Below are 20,983 nucleotides of genomic sequence, written 5' to 3' on the forward strand. Positions count from 1 at the left end.
ACACATTTTATGAAATCACCCACAAAAACTGTAATCATAATAATGTATATTCACTTGCAGACTGATTTTGAAAAATATACTATATTTTAAAGAATTAAATAAAATGATTAATATTTATTTACAATTGTAGTCTTGTGAGCACACATATTTATGGCATTTATGCCATATCGATCTAGGAAATTATTATTTCTATGAATTTAAAATTTGTTTTGATATTATGAGGAGCTGTAATATTTTTAAATAGTTTTTAATGTATTAAAATGTATGTTTAAATTCGTTTCCTCAATAAATCAGAATGATTTTTAAACTTATTTTAGATGTTATAAATATATAAAATATATTTAAAAATGTAATTTTAATTTCATGTTTAATTTTTAACTAATACCGGAATATCTGTAATACAATACAATTTTAGATATGAATTCTATAATTTAAGAGTATATCAAATAAAAAACTTATTACACTATAATTTTTTTAATTTCACATTTTATAATTGTATTTAAAATTTTAATTAATACTTGTTTATTTTAATGTCTTTAACTCATAGCTAAAATTATACAGTTTACGTCCCCAAAATATATTATTTTTGTTACTCCTACGTACAATATATATGACTAAAACTCATACACACATGACATCTATTTCGTTAGGTTATAGTATATTGATATTTAAGTATTTAAGGAAAAAATCAAGGATATTTCCAAAAAATCATCTCTTTTAATTATATATTGATTTCGTGGAGTAGTTTTGGGAAATTTTATTGTTTATTTTAAATAAACAATAAATAAATATAATTAAAATGTAGTGGTATTACTGTAAATACTTTCAAAAATTAAGGAGATATCAGCATAGCTTAATTTTAGGATTATTTAATACTTTAGTGGCATTCTAATCGTAAATAAGTGGTAATCTTAGGGTGAATTTACTTTTCTTTTAATAAGATATATATATATATATATCAAACTTTAATTATTTGAAAATTTTATTAATCACTTTTTTTTTTTTTTTGATTAAAGATGTAAAAGCATATAAAAAATAATTTTTAAGTATTAGTTTTATATGAATTATTACAAATAATTTCTTTCATATATGTCTACTGTGGCTATGAACATCAGCAAATTCTCGTTTTCTCATTGTGATGACTTGTAAATGATCAAACAATAATATAGTTATATATATATATATATATATTGTCTATAATTTTAATGGTTTTAAAAGTTTTTGGTTGTACTTTTGGTGTCTTAAGATCTCATCATCTCTGTTTTGAATGTATTAAAGTAGATAAATCAAAGAAATTGAATGATGATAAAGAAGAAACTTGGCAAAATGTCAAATGGTAAATATTATCCAATCTTTTAACGGTTGTACATATTGAATTACAATTTGTTCTCTTATGATATTTCAAACATTCGAATTTTTACTTTCATATCATGTATCATCGTGTTTGAAAGAGACTGCAAAGAGCAGAAATATTTCTCGAAACTTCTACACCGAATCAGATACATTTTTAAAACTAAACTGATTTCACATTGATTTGTGTTTTATATATAGTTCATTTACAAAATATAATTAAATGTTTAGTTAAATTCTTTATAAAATTTATACACGAAGCTTTAAGTTTTGTTTTTGTTAACTTTTTCATTTTGTGAAATGGTTGATTATCTTTGGAGATGATAACATTTTAATATTTTCCAAATTCTATTTCTATTTATTTATTCAATAATGAAAGACTAATGCAACAAAGAAAAAAAATATGTAAGAAGAAATAAACACATGTGAAAGTTTGAAACAATCTATTTGATGGAGAACAAGTATGCTATAATATTATTATGTTTGAACAACCTTAATATACTCGATAATATAAATATATGAAGCTAAAAATTTAATTTTTTAATAACTTGTGAAAGGTTGAAACAACCAATTCAATTAAAAAATGGTAAAATTGTTATGTTTTAAAAAGTGATAGACATAACTTATATATATATTATAATATATATCAATTTAGAATTGAAAACAAAATGTTTATATAAAAGTAAACGAAAACAAACATCCGCGCGGATCGAGATATAGTTTATAGTTTAATTTCATAAAGTCAGAAAGAAATACCAACACATGTTTTCATCATTACCTTCATGAGGGCCATAACCAAACTAACCGATCAAAAATAAACGAGTGAGGAAAGATTCATGTGGACTATTTTTCAAAATTATGTTTTATTCATCAACCAACCGCATAATTCTACTTACGTAGTTTTCTGCATGTGATCGCCATGCATGTCTCAAGCATAACTAATCTATAGCCTATAAATACACAACAAAGCTCTTTCATTCTTCATCATACGAATCACAAGTAACAAAATGAAAATGAAGATCTTTTCAGGGCCAACGTTTCTTATCACTGTCCATCTTATCTATCTCATCACAATCCCACGAGTCTACTCATCATTACCGTTGCCATTGTATGCGCCGGAGCTTTTCCTCGAATGTCTCGACGCTCAGCCGGCCGACCCCGGCAGTCGTAACTCAAGAGCCGCCGTGATTCCCACAGACTCATCTTTCTCAACAAACCTGATGAGGGCCGTGAGAAACCTCCGGTTCGCTTCTGCCTCCACAAGGAAACCGGAAGCCATCGTCGCCGCCGTTACCGAAACCCACATCAGAGCAACAATCTCCTGCTGCAAACACCTGAACCTCGAGCTCAAAGTCCGCAGCGGCGGCCACGACTACGAAGGCTTCTCCTACACCTCTCCGGTGCCGTTCGTGATCCTAGACATGTACAACTTCGACAAAGTCGACATCAACCTTAAGGACGAGACCGCGTGGATCCAATCCGGAGCCTCTCTCGGCGAGCTTTACTACAACATCGCGAAAACAAGCAAAGTCCACGCTTTCCCCGCCGGAGTGTGTCCTAAAGTCGGCGCCGGAGGACATTTCAGCGGCGGAGGGTTCGGGAATCTCTTGAGGAAATACGGTTTATCGATTGACCACATCATCGACGCGCAAATCATGGACGCGGACGGGAAGGTCTACCGCGACAGACGTTCTATGGGAGAAGACGTGTTTTGGGCGATTCGCGGCGGAGGCGGTGGGAGCTACGGCGTGATTCTTGCGTGGAAGCTTAAGCTCGTTAGGGTTCCGGAGAACGTCACCGTTTTTAAACTGGAGAGAACGGTGGAAGAAGGTGTCATTGACTTGGTCCACAAATGGCAGCAAGTGGCTCCGGTTATCGACAAAGATTTGTTTATCCGATTAGAGATTAAACCGGTTTACCGGAGGACTACATCAAAATGCAAGACCAAGACGATTAACGTTTCCTTCATTGGAATGTTTCTCGGTTCGCCGGAGAGACTTTTAAACATAATGAACAAACGTTTCCCGGAGCTATACTTGAGGGAACCTGACTGCATGGTTAAAAAATGGATCGACTCGGTGGTTTTCTGGGCTGAGTACCCAGAAAACGCACCATTAGAGATTCTTCTCGAAAAAATATCAGTGAACGAATCCTACTGGAAACGAACTTCAGACTTCGTTCAAACTCCTATCTCAAAACGAGGTATTGCCAAGATTTTCCAGACGATGATTTATCACTCGCCGCTTCCACGGCGAGTATGGATGCAGTGGAACCCTTGGGGAGGCAGGATGGCTGAGATAGCATCTGATGAGACGCCGTTTCCGCATAGAGCTGGTAACGTTTTCATGATTGAGCATTTCATGAATTGGTATGCACCTGGTAATGAGCTAGAGGAGGCGTTCTTGGCCATCTCAAGAAGCTTTAAAATGGCGATGACTCCGTTTGTTTCGAAGAATCCGAGAGAGGCTTTCTTGAACTACAGAGACGTCGATATCGGAATTACGACGCCTGGGTATAACGCAACGTTCGAAAAAGCTAAGGTTTATGGGGAGAAGTATTTTCAAGGGAATTACTTGAGATTGTTTCAGGTTAAAGCCAGGTTCGACCCGACTAACTTTTTCCGGTCTCAGCAGGGGATTCCGGTTCTTGAATAGTGGACTGTGTGGACTGAACTAGAGATTCATCGGATGTGTTCTTTTCTTGTTCTTCTTGTGGTTATTCCAATATCTAAGAGAAGTCACTGATGTAATCTCAATCTATTAATAATAAATGGAATAACCTCTGCTGATGAGTTCAACGTTATAAATAAACATTACAACCAGTTAAACTTAAATTTTGGTTATTCACGTTATATTTAGTTTTACAAATCGAAAACATAACGTATTAACATTTCGGGAAATATTTCTTCTTAAAAAGCAAACACAGAAGAAATAATTTATTATTTAAAGTAAATTTGGAAAATAGTATCAAATTTGAGGTAAAGTTATAATTTCCCAAAAATACTACACATGCAAGGTTTATATTTGTGTTGTAAATGGTTGTTCCAATCTATAAGAGAACCGTTGACTTTTATATATAATAGAGAAATTAGGTTTCAAATAACAAAAGTGATGAGACCCTAATTAGATAACTATACATTCACTATTTCTAACACAGCTATTTTTAATAATACGACTATATCCCTATAATATCTACCCCATAACTTCTTACATCCGAGAGAGGTTTTCTTTAACAACAGAGACGTTGAAATACAGAGACGCTGAAATCGGAATCACCACGCCTGGGTATAACGCGACGTACGAAGAAGCTAAGGTTTATGGGGAGACGTATTTTAATGGGAATTACTTGAGTTTGGTTAAGATTAAAGACGGGTTCGACCAGAAAGCAAGGGATTCCGGTTCTTGATTAGTTTGGTGATTAATGTACTGTGGGGACCGGATAAGAGTTTTATCGGATGTGTGTTCTTTCTTGTTCTTCTTGTGGTATCCAATCTCAAAGATAAGCCACTGATGTAATTTCAATCTATAATAACAAATGGAGTCATTTCTGTAAGCTTAAGAATTTGGAGCTTGATAGGTTTCTGCAGTGGTGGAGCTTTGGTTAGTGTATATGTAACTATGTGTTACACGGAGAATGGTGTGTGTCACACGGTTCAGAAGATAAAAAAAAACCGCCAAGATACGATGATATGGGATATTTCCATATGTTTTGTTGACAAAATAAGCATTAAAAGAATGTTATTAGATCACAAATTGGAAGATTTTGTGATGCTAAAATATAGAAAATAATATATTGAATAATATATTAGATAATAGAAAAAATTATTTAATATATGTCTTGGATTTTCCTAAAATTAGGGTTAGAACTTTTGACGTTGTAATTTTCAGAGAGAAACACTGAAGGTTTTGGAGTTTCATAGCTGAGTGAATTGGTAGACTTGATCAACAAGGTTTGAGTCAAGCAAGTTAGAAATCGATTAGTGTAATTCAGATCAAACAAGTCTGTATGAGATTGTATAAATGATTTCTAATAAAAAAGATACATGTTCTTGGAACTACTTTGTGCATTGTGTTTTTGCTGAATCTCGATTTTACAATTTCTTGTCCCAGTGTAAATCTCTGGTGATGAGTTCCAACATTATGCACAAGCTTTAGACCCGACTACAGTAACATTGTGGTTATTTAAATTAGTTTTAGTTTATATATTTTAAAAGAAAATGTATTGACATTTCTGGAAATTTTTTCCTCTTAGAAAGTTAAATGTTATTCGAAATAGTAGTTTATATATTTTGCGTGTTATATTGGTTGTTCCAATCTCTAAGAACATGGCTATGATAATACTCAAGTAAATATCTCAACAGACAATATGATAAAAATAGTTTAAAACTGAAGTGAATATCTCAATCTCAAATATGAAAACTTTAGCTAAATAGTATGAAGTCGATTGCAAAAAGTGAGTTTAAGACTTGTGATATGGGTTGTTATAAATAGTAGTGTAATATTTTACATGTGATAATTTTTTGAGAAAATTGCCTAAACGGAACAAAAATTTAGGATGGTTGTCTCCTTAGTATAATATCATCACTGAGTTATCCCTATAGTATAATATTTTTTATAATGCTAAAACTAACTTTTCATTAATCAAATTAAACATATATTAAAACCATTTTTAAAAGTTTAATGAAAAAGATAAAAATAAAATGTTTTAGAAAGGCAAAAGAAATGTAAAAACAATTTTTTTTTAAAACCAAAAGATACTGAAGTAAGGAACCAAATATCCCTACTAACCCTAATCTTCTTCCTTATCAAAATCCTCTACAACCATTCTTTTAAAATCTTCTAATGTAGAACTTGATTCAAATAACAGTAGCCTACCCCCTTTGTCATCAGCCGAAAAAACTCATCCAGTGGTTGAACCAAATTCCCAAACACCCCATGTTGTATAGATATGCATCATAGAACAAGAGTTTTTGAAAATCACAAGACAAATTATGGAGAAATTATATATTGATGAAGAAGAAAAGGAAAAATTGTTTTTTATATTTTGGCAAAGCAAATCGATCAAAACACGTTTTAGGAAGTTGGAATATTTTTAGAATATTTTCTTAACATAAACTTCCTTAATTTTTGAAAAAACAAGTTTTCTTATCCGTAGAAGACACCTTCTACAATGAGTAGAACCATGACAAAAATCTTGAATGCAATTTCTACCTCATGTGGACGTACGTGTTGTACTTAGATTTCGCATTCCCGAAATTTTAGAATACTTCATAAAAGTAGAAACTCCATTTGAGAGAAAAGTGGATATCTTTACAATTAGTAGAATTCGCATTCCTCATATTTAGAATTTTAATTAAAAGTAGATTTTTTGTTCTAAAAAGGTAGATGGACTTGTTTATTCAGGAATTTGTTTTCTACTAACTCATTTTTCGTAGAAGACGAGTTCTACTTTTAGTAGAACAAAATTTAAAAATTTTATTTATCAAGTTTTTCAACCAAAAAAATATATGTGTTTGTGTATATCGGTGTTTTATTAATTGTTTATATTTTTAGTAATTTTTTTGATTCATTAAACTATTTATTTCATTAAATTTCAGAAAAAAAATGGTAAAAGGGAGACAAAATGGACAAAATTGGTTTTATACCAAAGGGACAACCATGCTAAATTTTTGTTTCGTTTCGGCAATTTTCCCTAATTTTTTCAAGACTTCTAGACCATATTTGGAGATACATTAGCTTTATTCATATGAAGCTATTGAAATCGAACCGTGACGATTTAATTTTGAGAATTTAAATTTGGCAAACCAACCATAATTGAATTAGAGGTAAGTTCAAGATTATGCACAAACTTTAGAATTGACTGAAGTAAAATTTTGGGTTTTCAATTTTTTTTTTATCATCAACATGAATAGACTCATGACAACTCTGTATCCATATTAACGATAAACGGCGGTTGTTTCCTAGCACTGCCTGCAAGACTGTCAGTCTTTGAATTATGCGTTCGAGGTATATTAATGAGCTCCCAACTGTGGAAACTTTTCTTCAGTATCTTAATGTCTTCGATGTAACTTGAAGAGACTGGCAAATCTATTGCAAAAATAATATAAAACTGACGTAAATTTCTCATATTTTCCATTGCCCAGATGAGAGTTTCTACTTCCGAGTGAAGTGGTGAAATACTCGCCACGGTGTTCCTCGCCCCCATTAAACCATCAAAGCCTTCCAATGTAGTGTACCAACCCTGCTCCGAATACCTTTCCTGATCTTTCCACATTAGTTTTACATTATTTTTACTTTATATATTGAAAATATTGTATTGATATTTTGGGCAATATTTTTATTCATAGAGAGCTAAATATCACTAGAACTAATTAACATGTTTACATTTTGTGTGTTATAAATGGTTGTTCCAATCTCTAAGAGCATGGCTATGAGTAATATTTAAGTAAATATTTCAATGAACAATATAATAAAAATAATTTAAAATTAAATTATTATATCATCTGAATACCGTAGCTAAATACTCCTTCTGTTTCATAATAAGTATCATTCCAGTTTTTTTTCTTGTTACACAAAAAGTGTTAGTTTATAATTTCAATGCAAATTATACTTACTTTCAGCCGAAAATTAATTGCAAACTTTATTGGTTTTATAAATAATTTTATTTATCTTTAATACTGTTGGTCAAAAATATGTAATTAATAACAACTTACATATATTTCCGATACTTTCTTAGTCTGTGTGAAAAGTGTCAAAGTGACACTTATTCAGAAACTGAGGGAATAGTTCTTAATAAATCATTGTATTTTCTTCTATAATTTGTAATTTATTAATATTTAATAAGTAACCTTTTCAGGAATAAAACTTAATATTTGGTCTTAAGAATACGAAGTCCATTGCAAAAAGTGACTTTAAGACTTGTGATGTCGTTTGTTATAATTCATAGTCTAATTGTTTAAACGTGGGAAATTTTTTGAGACTTGCTGACAATATTTTGGAGATACAGTAATTTAAGGGAGAATTGGCAAAATAAAACACATTAATTTTTCAATGTCCCAATAGAAAATTTGACTTTTAGGCTATATTGGACATGTCTTACCCTATTGTTTTGTAACAGAAAAATAGTTTTATAAATAAAAAAATATTCAAAAATACGAAAATTATTGTAAACACAAGATTATTTCTTTTTTTTTTACAAAATAAATAAATATTGAAATCATATTTATTTTATTTCCTGTGTTGAATTAGAATATGCGTTATGGTTGTCTAACTAGATTAGAAAACAAGCTTCACATAAAGATTGACTAAACTAAACAAGCAAAAAAATATTGTAAGAAACTGCAGAAAGTATTAACATATATCTTTATCAAAAAACAAAAAAAAAAAGTAAAGAAAGAGAGGCCACATTTTATTTGCTGTAAAGCCTGCAATAGTACAATATATTACTAGATCCCATTTTAGTTAAAAGACTTCATGATATACTTGAAAATAAACAAAATTTAGAGATTTAAATTCACAAAGTCCAAAGAAATATTTACATGTTTTTATCGTTTCTTTCAGTGAAGATCATAACCAAACTCACCGATCAAAATCATAATGATAAGAGACTGAACAATTCTCTCTTTAATAGCTTTTTTATCAATACAATGTATTGCTCAAAAAAAAAAAAAAATCCATACAATGGATGAATGGAGTAACTTGGAATTATTCAAATCAAACCGTAATTTAATTTTATTAAAAACAATGGAAAATGATAAAATTACATTTATTAAAATGTATTAAACAACTACTAACAAAAACATCACTTATAATACATAATAACTAGAATCATATCCGCGCGTCCGTGTAGATATATGTTTATTTTAAAAGTAAATATAAATTAAATTATAAAGATGTATTAGATTTTGATCAGCACTTTAAAAGCGCAAATTATATTTTGATTGACAAATTTATTAATGTTTGATAATTCATAATAGGATGACTAATGTGTTAGTTCAACACGTTTTGTAGTTGATAAATATTTACACATTTTATGAAATCACCCACAAAAACTGTAATCATAATAATGTATATTCACTAATTGCAGGCTGATTTTGAAAAATATACTATATTTTAAAGAATTAAATAAAATAATTAATATTTATTTACAATTGTAGTCTTGTGAGCACACATATTTACGACATTTATGCCATATCGATCTAGGAAATTATTATTTCTATGAATTTAATTTTTTTTTGATATTATGAGGAGCTGTAACATTTTTAAATAGTTTTTAATGTATTAAAACGTATGTTTTTAAAATTGGATTTTTTTGTATTTTTATTTTATAGTGAAAATTGAAATTCATGTGATGATAATCTTTTTTGAATGATATGTCAATACTTACAGATATTTTAAAATATTTAAATTCGTTTCCTCAATAAATCAGAATGATTTTTAAACTTATTGAAGATGTTATAAATATCTTTATAAATGTAATTTTAATTTCATGTTTAATTTTTAACTAATACCGGAATATCTGTAATACAATACAATTTAGATATGAATTCTATAATTTAAGAGTATATCAAATAAAAAACTTATTATACTATAATTTTTTTAATTTCACATTTTATAATTGTATTTAAAAATTTTAATTAATACTTGTTTATTTTAATGTCTTTGTCTCATAGCTAAAATTATACAATTTACATCCCCAAAATATAATATTTTTTGTTACTCCTACGTACAATATATATAACTAAAACTCATACACACATAACATCTATTTCGTTAGGTTATAGTATATTGATATTTAAGTATATAAGGAAAAAATCAAGGATATTTCCAAAAAACCAACTATTTTAATTATATATTGATTTCGTGGAGTAGTTTTGGGAAATTTTATTGTTTAGTTTAAATAAACAATAAATAAATATAATTAAAATTTAGTGGCATTACTGTAAATACTTTCAAAAATTAAAGAGATTTCAGAAAAAAAATCATTTGTTTTAATAGTATGTTGGAGCTTGACATGCCTGCCCTTGCTGATACTTATTTTCACTTTGATATATATAAATAATATCTAATTGTTTACTGTATTTTAAAATGATTATAAACACAAAAATTTTAAAAATATTAATTTGTACGCCATACTAAACCTTCGACAAATATTGACCAATTGATATGTCCAAGTAATACTTCCTTTAAGAAGAAATTGTTTTCCATATGCAATAATATTTAAAATATTTTGATTAGATATGCGTCATATGGTGAGATTTAGATATATTAAAAAAAATATTCGGTTATAAACATTAAATGTTGTTGTACAAGTATTTTAAAAATATTTAAATCTTAGTATATATAAATTTTATTGTTGAAAATAGTAACCAAAATGGTTAAACATATATTTTTAGACATTTTCAAAATATAATTATTTTTGGCAAGATTTGGATATATTTAAATAGGAATATTTGCTTATAAAAATTTCATATTGTTCTAAAAAAAATTCAAAAATATTTAAATCTTAACATAAAGAGATTTTATTGTTTAAAATAGTTAATGATAGCCGTAATGGTTAAATATATATTTTAGAAATATTGAAATATATATATTTTAGGCCTTACAAGCTAAATTTGTGAGATGGTATGATACTTGAAAAATATGACATTGTTTATATTCGTTTTTAAACTTTAATATTCCTAAAATTTAGCTAAACTGTTTTACGAAATATGCTGAACACGAAAATTTAGCTAAATTTCATTTAGGAAATGATTTAATTAAATTGGGGAAAGACATTCATAGCGTAGTTTTAGGATTATTTAATACTTTAGTGGCATTCTAATCGTAAATAAGTGGTAATCTTAGGGTGAATTTACTTTTCTTTATATATATATATATATCAAACTTTAATTATTTGAAAATTTTATTAATCACTTATTTTTTTTTGTTTAAAGATGTAAAAGCATATTAAAAATAATTTTTAAGTATTAGTTTTATATGAATTATTACAAACATCCGCGTGGATCGACATCTAGTTCATAGTTTAATTTCATAAAGTCAGAAAGAAATACCGATACATGTTTTCATCATTACCTTCATGAGGGCCATAACCAAACTAACCGATCAAAAATAAACGTGTGAGGAAAGATTCATGTGGACTATTTTTCAAAATTATGTTTTATTCATCAACCAACCGCATAATTCTACTTACGTAGTTTTCTGCATGTGATCGCCATGCATGTCTCAAGCATAACTAATCTATAGCCTATAAATACACAACAAAGCTCTTTCATTCTTCATCAAACCAATCACAAGTAACAAAATGAAAATGAAGATCTTTTCACGACCAACGTTTCTTATCACACTCCATCTTATCTATCTCATCACAATCCCACGAGTCTACTCATCATTACCGTTGCCATTGTATGCGCCGGAGCTTTTCCTCGAATGTCTCGACGCTCAGCCGGCCGACCCCGGCAGTCGTAACTCAAGAGCCGCCGTGATTCCCACAGACTCATCTTTCTCAACAAACCTGATGAGGGCCGTGAGAAACCTCCGGTTCGCTTCTGCCTCCACAAGGAAACCGGAAGCCATCGTCGCCGCCGTTACCGAAACCCACATCAGAGCAACAATCTCCTGCTGCAAACACCTGAACCTCGAGCTCAAAGTCCGCAGCGGCGGCCACGACTACGAAGGCTTCTCCTACACCTCTCCGGTGCCGTTCGTGATCCTAGACATGTACAACTTCGACAAAGTCGACATCAACCTTAAGGACGAGACCGCGTGGATCCAATCCGGAGCCTCTCTCGGCGAGCTTTACTACAACATCGCGAAAACAAGCAAAGTCCACGCTTTCCCCGCCGGAGTGTGTCCTAAAGTCGGCGCCGGAGGACATTTCAGCGGCGGAGGGTTCGGGAATCTCTTGAGGAAATACGGTTTATCGATTGACCACATCATCGACGCGCAAATCATGGACGCGGACGGGAAGGTCTACCGCGACAGACGTTCTATGGGAGAAGACGTGTTTTGGGCGATTCGCGGCGGAGGCGGTGGGAGCTACGGCGTGATTCTTGCGTGGAAGCTTAAGCTCGTTAGGGTTCCGGAGAACGTCACCGTTTTTAAACTGGAGAGAACGGTGGAAGAAGGTGTCATTGACTTGGTCCACAAATGGCAGCAAGTGGCTCCGGTTATCGACAAAGATTTGTTTATCCGATTAGAGATTAAACCGGTTTACCGGAGGACTACATCAAAATGCAAGACCAAGACGATTAACGTTTCCTTCATTGGAATGTTTCTCGGTTCGCCGGAGAGACTTTTAAACATAATGAACAAACGTTTCCCGGAGCTATACTTGAGGGAACCTGACTGCATGGTTAAAAAATGGATCGACTCGGTGGTTTTCTGGGCTGAGTACCCAGAAAACGCACCATTAGAGATTCTTCTCGAAAAAATATCAGTGAACGAATCCTACTGGAAACGAACTTCAGACTTCGTTCAAACTCCTATCTCAAAACGAGGTATTGCCAAGATTTTCCAGACGATGATTTATCACTCGCCGCTTCCACGGCGAGTATGGATGCAGTGGAACCCTTGGGGAGGCAGGATGGCTGAGATAGCATCTGATGAGACGCCGTTTCCGCATAGAGCTGGTAACGTTTTCATGATTGAGCATTTCATGAATTGGTATGCACCTGGTAATGAGCTAGAGGAGGCGTTCTTGGCCATCTCAAGAAGCTTTAAAATGGCGATGACTCCGTTTGTTTCGAAGAATCCGAGAGAGGCTTTCTTGAACTACAGAGACGTCGATATCGGAATTACGACGCCTGGGTATAACGCTACGTTCGAAAAAGCTAAGGTTTATGGGGAGAAGTATTTTCAAGGGAATTACTTGAGATTGTTTCAGGTTAAAGCCAGGTTCGACCCGACTAACTTTTTCCGGTCTCAGCAGGGGATTCCGGTTCTTGAATAGTGGACTGTGGGGACTGAACTAGAGATTCATCGGATGTGTTCTTTTCTTGTTCTTCTTGTGGTTATTCCAATATCTAAGAGAAGTCACTGATGTAATCTCAATCTATTAATAATAAATGGAATAACCTCTACTGATGAGTTCAACGTTATAAATAAACATTAGAACCAGTTAAACTTATATTGTGGTACAGTTATTCACATATATTTATTTAGTTTTATCTACCGAAAAATATAACGATTAATATTTCGAGCAATTTTTTCTCCTTAAAAAGCAAACGTAATTAGAATTAATTTACATGCAATGTTAATATTTGTGTGTTATAAATGGTTGTTCTAAACTATAATAGAAACGAAAACAGATTTTGTTGCTAGCTTCCGGCTTTTTTGGATGCTTCTGAGGAAGCCTCTTCAATGCTTGGTTTCATTGACAGATGTGCTAATGCTACATTGTTGAAGTGTGATACTTTATGAAGTTTGTTTCTTTTAAGTTATAGATCTAGATTGTAGTTTTAATGTGTCCGGAATGTCCGTATTGTGGCTCTGATTTCTGTATGGCGTAGTTTTTCTAAGTTTTTTGTTTGTTTGTTTGGTTTGATGATCAATTCATACTGTGTAGGGGTAGGGGCATGATACCCATGTATAATTAAAAAAATAATATTAATTTTAGATGACAAAAAAAAGAAGAGAAATTAGGTTTCATATAACAAAAGTGATACCTTAACATAACTATGTATTCACTATTTCTAACACTTTTCTACTTTTTATAATACGGTTGTACCTTATATTTATATACATTCGAGGTGTGCACAGAGCGGATATCTGGTTTTATAAGATATTTGTGATCCGTTTTTTTTCGGACGGATAACTAATTATTCGATTCGAGCTTCTACTTTCTAGATATAACACCAAATATCCAGAAAACTCAACCGGATATCCGATCCGTATAATATATATATATATATATGTGTGTATTTTTTAAAATATAACAAATAAAGATTCAATATAAAATAATAATTTTCATTACAATTTTTTTAAAATTACACTTTTTAAAAGTTTTAACAAATAAATAATTATTTTAATGAATATAAAAATTATGAAGCAAACCTCCGACAGTTTTATTATGTACTCAGGATCTCCCAGTATGCAGATAAACCTGCAAAAGCAATTTAGAGTTTTAAATCTCACAGATATAAATATCTGTTTCATTGAAAGGTAAGGAATTACCTTTGTTAGAAGAATTCCTGTGTCTATAACCAGTTTGATGAGCCCCATTGCTGAGTTGTGTAAAATCTCATTTAAATTCGCTTTCGGTAGTGAAGAATCAATACATTACTGTCTGCAGCAACGGTGCATTTTCTTTCCAAAAAAACGACACAAGGGTGACGACATGGAGTTAGACAATCGTGTCTAGCCAGCCCCATTCTGAAGTTACAAATGAGGGGAAAAATCAATCAAATCTGTGAGATTCTTTAATTATGTAGGTGAAAGGTTTACGTAGTGATCAATCTTGACAACACTCATTAGAGGAAGGCAGAGGAAAGTAGAAGGGACTTTTGTTGGATGATTTTGTGGTTGTTCTCTAAAACCAATAAAAACCAAACAAATAAATACACTTTGGAATTACATCAAACTGTTAGATTGGGTTTGGCAGGCATAGAAACAGAGAGAAAAAGCGAACCCGTAAAGATCTAACAGCAGCCAAAGAGGCACCCTTGTCGATCAATAGCTCATAAAAACAAATGCCAAATGAATTCATATCTGAGTTTTAAACTAAACTTTTCAGAAAGAGAAACCTGGTTGTTCGATTATTTGGTTAAGCAAATTGTATATTTATATATTACCTGGCAACATTGCGTGTTTCCGCCACATGAAGCATAATGGAGAGCTGTACTCCCCGCACCTTCAATACAAAACCAAAGAGACAAAGGGAAACAATAAGCTAGAGTTAAATTTCTCCCTTAAAATCTTAGCATCAATCACTGTAATATGATAATAACCTATAAGATCTATTGTGGTTCTATTTTCCAAAATGGCCTGAGCAACAAAAGCTCCCAAATTCAAGAGTAACTGCACTGTCTCTGTGTCCCTTCAATGCCGCCACATGAAGAGGTTTTATTCCTCCATCTGATGCTGTGTTTATCACTTCGTGAAGAACACTGCACACATTAGAAAGACATCTTCAGCTAATCATGTCAACTGAAGCCAGAAGCCGTAACTCTTTCAGAACACTATTGAACCTTCGATTAAATCCAGCAATTGAGGACTTGTTACTCTTCAACAGGCTCCAGCAATTGGGGACATTGCACGTCATCTGATTGAGCACCATTACATTTCTTGAGACGTCAATTACAGTTGCAGGAATATGATTTCAGAATGTAAACAAATTGGGAAACACTGAATAAGATGGAAAGAGTTTCCAATCAAATGAATGTCTTCCAAAAATAAACTTTACCTTTGTGTTACCTCTGTCTGATGAGAAAGGCCAACAAATTCAACTGACATGGAAAGGTTGTATGTACGTTGTTTAGCTGAAGCTGTATATTACTTTAGTTTTATGTATTTAGATCTGCTTCAGTACAAATTATAGAGACGTACGAATGCTTGTATTCATCATAAAAAACTAACTGCTGAAAAAGGGCCACAATGGATCAGTAGGGAGACGCAGAATAAAGGTGCAGTGTGGGGGGGGGGGGGGTTTGATACAAACTTTATTAAATTGTCGATTTTAACGTATTAGTGACCTTAGGCATCCGCATTGAGGGTTTATGTGGGGGGGAGTTCACACAGAAATTAAGAAAAGAAATAATAAAATAATTCAATCCCATGAATCCCTCTCTCCTAAAGTTCATCACTGTAGCGCGGGTTCCACGTGTCGTGGCGGTCCGCGATTGGTCTAGTTTCTTTTTTAAGAAAAAGAAAAAAAATTTAATAATAGAAAATTGAAAAGATGAACCCTAAGAAGGGGTTCATTGATGTGGGTATACCATGATTATCGGGGGTGCTTAACCTGTTTCTTAGGTTAAATTTGAAGAAAAAAAAAAAATTTACCTAATAATGCAAGAAACATAGCTTAATTAAGCGCTGCAACAGACGTCCCTTACAGGACACGCGTCATAACGCGACGTCTCTCTTTCTCTCTCGAAATCAGTCGGTTTGATTCCGAAACTTCTCCGTGAAAACTTGCACCACTGGAATCGCCGCCGTCTCAGTCGCTTCACCACGTCCTCATCAATCGTCGCCATCAATCGTTCGTCTTACTCTTATTGAAAGCGTTGCTAGATGGCGTTTTTGCTAAACAACACCTCAATTGCATCTCACCTCCGATCTTCTTCCCAGGTTTTGTGATTTTGCTTCACTTTGATGTCTCACTGAATCTCTTCTTTGTTGTGATTCATCTGTGTTCTTGTAGGGATCTTTTAAGGAGGAGACAAGATGAGATTGGTCAAGTGTTGGTTCTGCTCTTCTACGATATATCGAAGCGAGGATTGTGGTGGCGCGGTGGTTGATTGGTTGCTGGAGACGGTGGCTATCCCCCGGTGATCGATGGGTGTGGTTATCGAGAGCTTTGTCTGGGAGCCAACCTCAAGCGTCTTTGTCTTCTTCCTCCTCTCCACATTTCGCTTCCGAGTCATCTTTAAACGTACGGCACCAGGTCCTCTTCCATTCGATTTCAATCATGTGATCCTCAGTTTAATGTGTTAGATACTGAGGAATGATATGTGGTTTCTGATTTCATTTTTGGCATTTTGATCTGTTTTTTTTTTTTTTTTTTTGTGGTTAAATATGTTAGCTTTGGATGCGTTGATGTCAAATTAAGCTTACTAATTGCTACTGACTCTGACTTTTGATGATGGTTGGTTATTGATTGTTTCTTCAACAGTCTCTTGGTTGGGCTCTTCTTTACTGTTGATGCCTTTGTGTGCTGCAGATACAGAAGGTAGCTTCATGGTGGAGCGTGCTGTACAGACCGCAGAAGCTTGTGTGGAATCAAACTAACCTTTCCTTGAGGATCCTGCAACATCTCTGTCTCCGTTCTCTACGGCTTTCTACTTGGTGATTGTTAGTCCCATCTTATATGATTTCTACAACTATGGACCTGAGGACCGCCAACTCTCTCTTCTATTGACCGAGTTCTTGCAGGTTTGTCTAAACACTTCTCTTCATTTTCACATTCTTTGCTTGCTTTTGCCATGGAAGTCTTGTTCTTAGAGCTGAACTTGCTCTTGAGTAATCTTTCAATGAGTCTCATTCTTTTGGATTATGATGTTTGATCGCAGAGTGTTGCTTTTCTCGGGGCACTGCTATTCTTTATCGGAATGAAGAACTCTACGATGACCTCCTCCAAGCAGAACCAAAGAAGCCAAGCATAGCTGAGGAGCCTACAACACATATAACTCTTCTTGTCTTACCATTCTTCTCATGTTCAGAAAATAATCAAAAACTTTTTATACATTTTGATCACAAATTCATACATTTTGATCACAAATTATACAATAATAATCAAAAACAATGTTTAATTAAGAACCCAAAAATAAAAGACTACCATTGGAGACCCAAAATCATGGTGGTTTTTAAGTGAGTTTTTTAGTTGCTTTTAATTACTAAAATAATGATTAAGAGATCCAAATGGGTATTTGGATTAATCATGTTCTTAGAGCATGATTAACCCGGGTTTCTTAGGTTGGGGTTCTTAGCGGAAGTTAAGAATCTCACTCTAAGAACCCCGGGTTAATCATGGTCTTACGTATCTCTTGCTAACACAGTATGCAATTCATATTCAGTTCAAGATATAGTAGAGAAAGAAATCTATAAGGTCGTACATTCAGATATTAAATGTAATTGACAAGTGAGAAACTTGATTCTTACAATAAAAATGTACTTTCTATTAGTCACATAAAATTATATTGGAACGAAATCAAACCTAACTGTATACTAGTCTTCATCTTAAAAACAAAGTGGATAATTGGTCTTCAACAACATAAGCAACAAATATATTATCACAAAGTTATTATAACAAAAGTTAATGAGGAAACACAATAACATCTCATAAATACATTAAACGATAGCCAAGTTTATTATTCAAACAACATCACAAAATAAAAACTGAAGACGAATCATATTCCAAGAGCACAACATTCTACCAAGCATCTTCTTCAGTAATCAAATCCGATATACTCATTATCTAGATCGTTGGAGCCTTCTATGTTTCGTTCTAGATATTCCAGCTTAGATTTGTCTGGAAGCGCATAGAATATGCCTCGTGAAACATCGTTTTTTGCGAGGAAATCTATAGAATTCCAGTAAAGGCTCGTCTCGTGAATCAACCCCTTAACCTCCCCTACTCGTTTAACCAAAATGGCCATTCGATCTTCAATTGATTGTTGGAATCTGTGATTGCTTGCATGAGGAATTGACTTAGACTTAGAAGCCATGTGTGATACAGACCTGCAGGTAGTTTTATCATAATAAGAAAGACATTTAAGATTACAACATGGAAGAGATGTTTATGGTTTGTAAGACATTGAGACGTAACCTAATCAACTAATGGTCCACTGAATCCACATAAACAAACAAAGAAACCAAAACAACAATATTGAATCAAACATCGAACTAATGGAAAGAACAGAATCATACACGAACAGAGAAGCAGCCAAGCACAGCTAGAACTAGAAGTGAATGATGATGATAAGCGAGGTCGAGATAACACTTACTTGTATGGTTTCGAAAATGGAGGATTCGAAAAACCGTCCATGCATGCGTTCATGGGGAAGGGAACGCCTATTGTTTTGGCCAATAAAATATCACTGTTATTATTTCCTTTAACTATTTTTGGTCAAAACTTATTAAATGATTTGCTAATTTCAAAAAAAAAATATATATTCATTTGCTTCGATTTAATTAATAAAATAATTTACAAACTGTTAGAGCATGATTAATGATTTAGAAATCACACCAAAATATAAAAACACTCAGACTATCTCCAATGTATTTCTCTATTTCAACTTCTGAAATAGAGATGAGTTTATCTCTAATGTATTCTTTTATTTTTGCTTCTATAAAATAACATTCTCAAAAAATTATATTTTAATTTTACAAAAATACTTTTTATTTATGATACTAGCCCTATTTACTTTTAATTTTTATAAGATTTCAAAAAATTATGAATTTGTTTAAACTAAAGTTTTATTGAAAGACTAGTATGTAAATAAAAATGTAATTATATTTTCACAAAAACTGTATTTCCCTATAAAATAATTGATTTGGTTATAACTATAAAACTTTGAAAGTTAAAAAACTATTTTGAAAATAAAAAAGTATGACTCTATAATAGAAGAATGTTATTTATTCCTCTATAAATAGAGGAAAAAATAGCAATCTCTATTTTAGAGGTGGAAATAGAGTGCGATGTAACACTTTTCCTCTATTATAGCATATAGAGATAGAAATAGCAATGAGTTAGAGATACTCAAATACACTAATTAATACTCTCTGTATACAGAACAAATAATGTTTAAAGTTGTTCACACATAATAAAAAATTAAAAATTAACTTTTGCTTATTACTTTTTAGTTTTATTTTTAATTAGTTAAACTTTTATTTGATTTCCAATAAAATTCAACCACTTACTTTTTTACATTTTAATTTATGTTTAATTTTTAAAACAAAATACATTAATTAAAAGTAGAATATCAATTTTTCCATTATCTTTCTTATAAGATTGAAAGTCACAAACATCAATCCATTTTTTAAAAAAAATATAATTAAAAATATTTTAAAGTTAAAAAAATCGTTATAAGAGAGATTGTTGATATTTTACAATGACATAATATAATACAAAATCTATATTATAATAGATGAGTTTTTGCTCACTCTTCAGCGCGCCGCGTCAGCGTTTTGTGGGCTCCACTATTAAAAAGTGTGAAAAAATGTCAAGTTCATGGCTCGAACCCGGGTTATTGAGATATAAACACCAACATTTATACCACTAAGCTAAATGATACTTTGTACATTGATGGTCGAACCTAATATATATTTATGAAGGTCGGAAGCTCTTGCCTCTTCGGCTTCCTCTAAGGGTCGGGCCTACAAGTCCATTATGGGTTTCATTTTTAAATGAGATTCATCACGTTATATAAAAAAGCTCAAGTTTACAACAATTATAGTTTTCTCATATTGTAAATTGTTGTCGTTTAACATGAGTTTGAGTTCTTTTCATCACTGTCTCAAGCAAGTCTGAGTTACAGAGTTGTGCCATGTGTCTGTTCGTAATCTAGTTTTTCACCGGTGAACTCTTCAGGTCCACATCTTAAATTTCTTGATCATAAATGTTCCTGATTTGTAGCCCCTATATAAACCCTATATATATGATTCTCATCTTTGATGAACTCAATCTGCATCTCCACAAAACTCATTGATTCCTCTTAGATTTAACCAACTTATAGAAAATGTTTCTCTCTGCCTCTCCAATTCGTCAAACCGGTCCGACGTCCGTCACTCAACCTTCGAATCTCTCCGTCTTGGTCGTAGTAGTCAGAGCATAGCCTCTGGCTTCCTCGCTTCTGGGATTCCCTGAACTTCAAGAAAGACATGGAGTTTGTGGGAATCACGATTCTCTTCTTTAATGAAAAGATAAGTTAATCTTCGATCTATAACACTTATTTAACATAATTGTTTTAATTTATTTC

General features: G+C 32.4%; 2 protein-coding genes and 2 long non-coding RNA genes across 6 annotated transcripts; 3 read left to right on the forward strand and 1 right to left on the reverse strand.

Moving 5' to 3' along the window:
• The first annotated feature begins 2,216 nt into the window (after positions 1–2,216).
• LOC106334523 (reticuline oxidase-like protein) lies at positions 2,217–4,099 on the forward strand. Its single transcript, XM_013772814.1, has one exon. The coding sequence runs from the start codon at positions 2,358–2,360 to the stop codon at positions 4,002–4,004; it is 1,647 nt and encodes a 548-aa protein (XP_013628268.1). The 5' UTR covers positions 2,217–2,357; the 3' UTR covers positions 4,005–4,099.
• A 7,412-nt stretch (positions 4,100–11,511) lies between these two features.
• On the forward strand, positions 11,512–13,448 carry LOC106334518 (reticuline oxidase-like protein). The gene has a single exon (XM_013772807.1). The coding sequence runs from the start codon at positions 11,653–11,655 to the stop codon at positions 13,297–13,299; it is 1,647 nt and encodes a 548-aa protein (XP_013628261.1). The 5' UTR covers positions 11,512–11,652; the 3' UTR covers positions 13,300–13,448.
• Positions 13,449–14,401: 953 nt separating this feature from the next.
• LOC106334242 lies at positions 14,402–15,203 on the reverse strand. The gene is made up of 3 exons (XR_001268563.1): positions 15,140–15,203; positions 14,523–14,720; positions 14,402–14,451 (listed from the first exon to the last, which is right to left on the reverse strand). It is a non-coding gene; the product is annotated as an uncharacterized LOC106334242 (long non-coding RNA).
• A 1,170-nt stretch (positions 15,204–16,373) lies between these two features.
• On the forward strand, positions 16,374–17,688 carry LOC106333081. Of its 3 annotated transcripts, XR_001268278.1 has the most exons (5): positions 16,374–16,634; positions 16,708–16,938; positions 17,089–17,151; positions 17,227–17,438; positions 17,576–17,688. It is a non-coding gene; the product is annotated as an uncharacterized LOC106333081 (long non-coding RNA). The 3 variants fall into 3 exon arrangements; XR_001268277.1 differs by lacking the exon at positions 17,089–17,151 and having other exon boundaries at positions 16,708–16,950; XR_001268276.1 differs by lacking the exon at positions 17,089–17,151 and having other exon boundaries at positions 16,376–16,634.
• Positions 17,689–20,983: the final 3,295 nt, after the last annotated feature.

This window comes from Brassica oleracea, chromosome C3 (assembly GCF_000695525.1).
Source record: "Brassica oleracea var. oleracea cultivar TO1000 chromosome C3, BOL, whole genome shotgun sequence".
NCBI lineage: Eukaryota > Viridiplantae > Streptophyta > Magnoliopsida > Brassicales > Brassicaceae > Brassica > Brassica oleracea.

Coding starts and splice junctions, on each gene's coding strand:
- LOC106334523 (XM_013772814.1), top strand. CDS start 2,358: ATGAAAATGAAGATCTTTTCAGGGCCAACGTTTCTTATCACTGTCCAT.
- LOC106334518 (XM_013772807.1), top strand. CDS start 11,653: ATGAAAATGAAGATCTTTTCACGACCAACGTTTCTTATCACACTCCAT.